This window comes from Rhea americana, unplaced genomic scaffold, assembly GCF_003343005.1.
Source record: "Rhea americana isolate MKP2758 unplaced genomic scaffold, rheAme1 scaffold_28, whole genome shotgun sequence".
NCBI classification, from domain to species: Eukaryota; Metazoa; Chordata; class Aves; order Rheiformes; family Rheidae; genus Rhea; species Rhea americana.
In genome coordinates this window covers 6,771,293-6,777,605 of record NW_028186401.1, presented here as the reverse complement: position 1 = coordinate 6,777,605, position 6,313 = coordinate 6,771,293, and the positions used below count along the sequence as shown (strand labels likewise).

The 6,313-nt window shown below is 39.3% G+C and overlaps 1 protein-coding gene across 1 annotated transcript in view; it reads right to left on the bottom strand.

Moving 5' to 3' along the window:
• Nucleotides 1-801: 801 nt before the first annotated feature.
• The window catches only part of ABHD17C (abhydrolase domain containing 17C, depalmitoylase), a 37,309-nt gene continuing 31,797 nt past the window's right edge, over nucleotides 802-6,313 (bottom strand). The window contains exon 3 of the mRNA XM_085308719.1: nucleotides 802-3,942. Within this exon, the coding sequence (XP_085164845.1) occupies nucleotides 3,723-3,942 (220 nt within the window). The 3' untranslated portion in view covers nucleotides 802-3,722. The remainder of the gene's footprint in view (nucleotides 3,943-6,313) is intronic.

The window sequence follows — 6,313 nt, the reverse complement described above, 5'->3', positions numbered from 1 at the left end:
CCGCGCACCGCCCCGAGCTTTCGCGCGGAGAGCAAAGCGGTGCCCGCTCGCAGCCGGCCCCCGCCGCGGCGGCGGCGCCATCCCCGCCTTTGCGCTGCAGGAGCCGGGGGAGAACCTGGAGTTAACACCCCGGGGGGGGAGGGAGGCAGGGCGGCGGTTTGCTCCTCAGAGGCAGAGCAGGCACCTTCATCTAAACTTCTTCTCTTTTTCCCCGCTCCCCCCACCCCCCKCAAAATTAATTTGGTGACTGCAGGAACCCAGCTGCAGCACAAGACAGTGCCACAGGCATAGAGCTCCTTGCACTAACACCAGCACCAGCCCCTCACTTAAGAAGTAGGTTTTACTCGTTAACTTTGCTAACTTTAACTTCATAAACTTGTTACTTTGTTGTAACAAAGTTACAAGACCCAAATATTTCACAGCTGAAACTACCATCTCTTACTTGGGAAATTCATCTCAGCCTGATTTAAGAATTACTGCAGGACGCTGAAGCGGCACAAACCCCGAAGCAGAGAGTTTTTCTGCTTTACCTCCTTCCCCGTTGCAGAGCATTCGCCATCAGGAGCCATCCTACTCTCCCCCGCGTTGGGGTTACAAAACGATTGCGTTCGCAACACGAGTGTCTTRGGACTAGACTGGGTGGTCATTGCCACAAAGGAGAGAGGCTGGATACGGAGATGAATTATGTGGACTCAAACTGCATCATTAACTGACACTTCAGAGAATGGACCTGGGGAAAAGCTATGTTCTAAAAGAGGAGGAAAAAAGTTTACTAGTGAATAAATAACCAGAGGAGCAGAGTGAGTTCATTCTCCATGTCTATGTTTAGCATCAGTTAGAAAAAGCAAATACAATACAGAGTTTATAAAAGATGCGTACAATGCTAGGTGAAGATACAAGTTTGGGCATTAGAAAGCTAAGCAGTCAGCACCTTGAGTAGAGTTGCCACAAATTACAGAAAAGATATGGAAAAACTGGAAAAAAAAATTGCTGAGGCAACAACAACAACAGATCTGCTTGTGGACAGAAGTTAAATTTACATTACATAAATTTAAACAGAATACATACTGAACTCCTCAAAAATGCTATTTTTATAGTGGCAACATATTTTTCTCTGGCTTTTTCAACGTAAAAATGGTTAGACAACCATGTAAAATGCAGATGAGCCACATCTTACCTTCCGTTCGCACTACTGAAAAAATGTACTTCATATACAGTTTTATTACATAAACCAAGATAGGCAAGTTACACAGGAAAAATGGAAAGAGCATCCACATCAGGGAAAAAAATTAGTTATCATAATTTACACTCTTGGAAGACAAATCCCATAGGATAACTTATCTGGCCACATACAGCAGGAATTCATTTTTACAGCGACCCCTTGGTAGCTCTAAAACATGTGTAACAAGCTCTTAAAGGCCAAAATTATACATCCAAGTGAGAAAATGTTAGCAGTTTCCCAGAACACTGACTGTTGTTCTAACCCAATTCAAAGCTTCTTTTGTAACATCTCATAATCACCATTTTCCATCAGCTAAAGCTTCTTTTCCTTTAAACAGAGACCTCAGATTGCTGTCTTATAGTTTCATGAGCTGGACACAGTCTTTTTAATATTCAATCACTAATAATTCTAATGTCRATCAGTAGTTTTCGGGGGAAATGTCTGAAACAGTGACGCTTTGCTGAAGATAACTTTTGCAAGTTATCTGGACTACCCATACCATGGACATCAACTTTGTTTCCACAGAGCCTAAGTCTGTGGAACATAAAGAACCCTCCCAAAGCAAATAAAAAAAACCCAAGCACGGGTGGAAATGAAAGAACATCCACTCTGGATTTATGAGGGTGCACAATAACAGGAGATAAGACTACATGAAATAAGTGAGGGAAGAGGCAATCTTGAGATGACGATTAGGCAAAACCTGCCAATTACGTCACCAAGAGAGCTGCTTGGAAGCCCCACGGCTTGGGGCATTTGGAATCAAGACTGGACAACATGCACGTAAGGATTCGGACTGTGAGGATCCAAACGACATGGAGAAGGTCTGGTGCCTTCATTCCCTCCCCCTCAGACTGTAAGTGAAAATTCCAGTTTTCTTTACAGGACTAGGGCCAAGTGAATAATCAGCCTCAAAGACTGCATACACACTTCCTTTGCTGACCATTAACAGCAGGCCTTTTACAAGGACTCATGACACTTGTGTTCAAGTATCTCCTCTAGGCCACGAAACACGATTTTTCATTAAAGAGCTGAACACTATTTTAAAATAACCATTTTTACACTTGACTTGCACACAAAGCTGAGTGCTTGAGAATATTTGTCCACAGAGGGAGTGAACTAAAAAACACTGAATTTCAAGTTATCCTATCAAGTTTTCTGCACAATTCCTTTTAGTATGAAAATTATACCCCAAATAAAATTCAAAATTCAGTAAAATCTAATCCATGCATCCTTTATTCCATTACAATCACTGCGTTGCATTCTAGCAACAGGACACAAACTGCAATCAATCGCGATCAATTTATACAACAATCTGAGGCTTACAGTACATTTAAGGCCTTTAAATTTGGAAAAATTAAGACCTATGCTAGTAGTGTAACAATTTTAAGTGTCTTGCATTTCTGATGCATAATCTGTGCGATTCCAGTGTCAAAAGAATCAAATTACTTCTAAACTAAAAAGATCAGTTCAATGAAAGTTTAGTTACATAAATTCATCAAAACATAAATGTGTAAATTGTTTTGTCMTGGAAACTTTATAAAACTTTAATAGCAAAATAATATAGGGATAAAAACATATTTTAACAAAATGTATTCAATCATATACAAACCAGAATTTGCAGTTTATTGTAGCTAGACTTAAATTAAAACTACCAATTAAGAATCTATGCACAATGAAAATTCGAATATGTACAGTACTTTTAAAAAGTCTACAGGAATGCTTTACAGAAGGAAATGTCTGTTATGGCTATTATTCAGACCATCTGAATATTAAAATGAGTTTTCTAGTAGTAAATTTACACATTTATTTTTAAACAAAAGCAGTTTTGTCCATTTTTCCTTTAAGAATATTCCAGTTATGTTTATACAGGTAATTGAGAGGTCATTACAGAATTTAGCCCCATATAGTAGTTTGCTTATTTTCAGGAAAAACTACTTAAATAATTTACTTGGGAAGGTCAGTAAGTTAACAAAAGAACACAAAAAGGGAGGAGGGGAGATCTTCATCACAATAACTTTCCAGTTACAATACCACAGTTAGAAAAACTTTACAGAGAAAGTACTCCCTTAGACTGAACCCACAACTGATTGTTTAGAACAAGCTGCAGCTCGTGACAGTTGTGGTCTACATACCGAGAACGCTGGGAAAAAAAAGTCTTTGTAGGACAGAGTTATAAACGATCAGAAGTGAGACAGAGAAAATTGACCTTTGATTAATACAGCACTAGGTAAAAAGTGTCCCCATAAGCAGCTAGTATTCCCAGTTCCTTCAGGGCAACGAAGCTAAAAATTATTGGAATTACAGTAGTTGACCATATTGTGTGCATTAGAATCATTTCCAGATATAAAAGACAAATTTCATCAGATGTTTGATTAGAACACCCTAAAGTCAGGGCATTTCTTCATAGTATAAAGCTATTACAGCTATCCAGTTAAAGCATGTGCAAAAACAGGTAATTTCTTCCGTTCACAGTAATTGAGGTAAAATCAGGTAGACTTCTTCAGGAGTTGGGAAGTTCATGAGATATGAACTGTTTTAGTCTCTCTAAGTATTGTGCATAAAGCTCTATGTCATTATGCCCAGCCCCTTCCACCCAGAGGGGCTCTACYGCTCGCGGACATCGCTCGTACATCGCCAGGCCGTGGGAGAAATCAATGACCTCGTCTTCGGTACCATGGATTACCAACACAGGAGAGGTTACTTTAGATATCTTGTCAATGCTGGGGGATGGAAAAGAAAAGCATTGCTCAGTTTGGGGCTTTTTACATTTGGCACTACTTAAGAAAGCAAGTTTAGTTATCACCGTGTAATCTGGTTGCCACTGCATGTTTTTAATCCTGCAATACCTTTAGAATTGCGTCCACATGACACAGAATAAGGTAGATTTACAAYGCACACATGAAGACAGCAGCTGGCAGCACCGTCATGCTGCCAGGTCTAACGACGTGAAGTTTGCATGGCACCAGGTAAGTAAGTTTTGGTGCAAGAGAACAGTTTGTCCATCTACTCACAAAAACAATGAGGAAACCCAYTGAGAGGCAAGTAAGACTTCAAGTGACATGTGACCAAGGCAGACTCTTCCCATTACACRTTATCACTCTTCAATTTAACTTATTAGGAGCCGATTAGCTGCATTCCAGCCACCAGGCTTCATACAACAGCAAAACCCCACTCTGATCGTGACGTTCAAAGCCTCTCTTATAACCCCCCACTCAGGTAGATTCAGATAAAGAGTAATCTGGTCTTTATACYAACTCTAAGTTCAAATGGCAGAAATGAATATTTAACAGTAAAGTGAAAGAAACTCACATAGGATTATTTTATGCRTCTGATTTCTTCCCCAGCTCTGACTGAAGAGTGGTTTTTACCTCCGGTGCCCGCTGTGCTTAGCAGGCCAGCGCACACRGAGCACTGCCTCTCGCAGGGACGTGGGTTCAGAGGGAAGCAAAGCGTGACAAAAATACCTATGTACCTGTGAGTTCAGGCCTCCAAGTCCCAATTATGGAGGACACTGGTAGCTCCTGACCTTCTAAGCAAGAAACAACACCTTTCTCAGACTGCCTTCATGCAGGCATGGACTTGAATTTCCAGCTAGCCACTTCATGTAAGGAGCTACCAGTATTTGCACATCAGTGTATAGGAACGGAGGCTAACGAACTCACTGCTTCCTAGCCAGCTCCACTTACATCAACAGATACAGGAATCTGCCAATAACAGAATTATCCTTTGGCTCAGGACATGATGTACAGTATGGGATAAAGTAGGCGGAAAAATGTACATTGGTAATATTTAATTTGACAGAAGGACAAGTCTGTTTCTTAAAGCTAGCCAGTAGAAACGTGTGGATTTTCCTACTCCAGAAGCAGAAAGCATGCTACTTGGGCTAGAGACTTTATAAAGTGGCCAGTCTAATTGCTTGAAATAATTAAAAATACTGGCCCCAACAAACACAATTTAAAAACAAGTTTAAAAGAAGCTGTATGGAAATAGGAAGTTAATTAAAAATTAGGATATGAATCAAAGCAAAAAACTTCACATATGTGAACCTCAGCATCTAATAATCTAGAGAATAGTCACTGGTATTCCAGTAAACAGCTGGCTGTAAACACATTTTTTGTCTGTCTCAGTGCTTCACCAAAAAAATAAAAAAAAAAAAGACTTTATCACTTAAAGAGGAAAAGTGTTATTTAAAATTAAAATGCAATGCATTTCACTTTCTCTGTCTAGAAGTATCCCCAGAATGYAAGAGAAACAGCAGTATAATATAAATATTTTGGTGATGAAAGCTGTGAAACAAATTATCTATATTTTGGCTGTGGTATGAATTAATCAAAGTGCTATATAAACTCAAGTCTTAAGCCCATGAAGGGTCTGCCTCTGAGTTCCAAGATGTGACAGCTATGCCAGCTATGTACAGTTACTTATATACAGATTTTTATATATCATGTTGGTGGCTAGATTTTAAATTCTCATTTATTGTAGGAAAGTAGGAAAGCCCTTTCACCACAGTAGTCAGTTAATGAAACTATTTTTGCACATCTATTCGCAGAACGTTAAGTTAGATAATATTTGTATTTTGCAGAAAACTGGAAAGTATCYCACTGCCAACTCAGCGACTCATAAGGCAGTATTTAAACTGCACATTAGACTTGCTTAGTATTCTTAGCCACACCGCTCTGCAGCTAGAAAAATCTACAGCGACCACATTTGCACAGAGTCCCAACATAAAATGCACATAATAGCATTCACCGTAGGTGCACATAGAACTATTTTGTTTCCTACTGTGAAGACAGACAGTTGAGCTGTACACACTCATGAAAGTGCACAGATGTTTATTATCACTGCTTACAGWGTAAGTGAAGTCAGACTGACAGCAACAGTTTAGTAGGTTAAGAGCAAAATACTCAAGCACTACAGTCCATCTGTTGTCAATGTCTTCCTCCCTTTTATTTCTTTTTGAACTTTTATTTGATTTAGCTGGAATCAGCTAATCACTGCTAGTTCGGTAAASAGAGCTACTTTTAAAGCTTTATTTTTCATCTAGCAGAAATATTTGAAAATATTAAAGTTTAATGACGATGAACAAGTTTG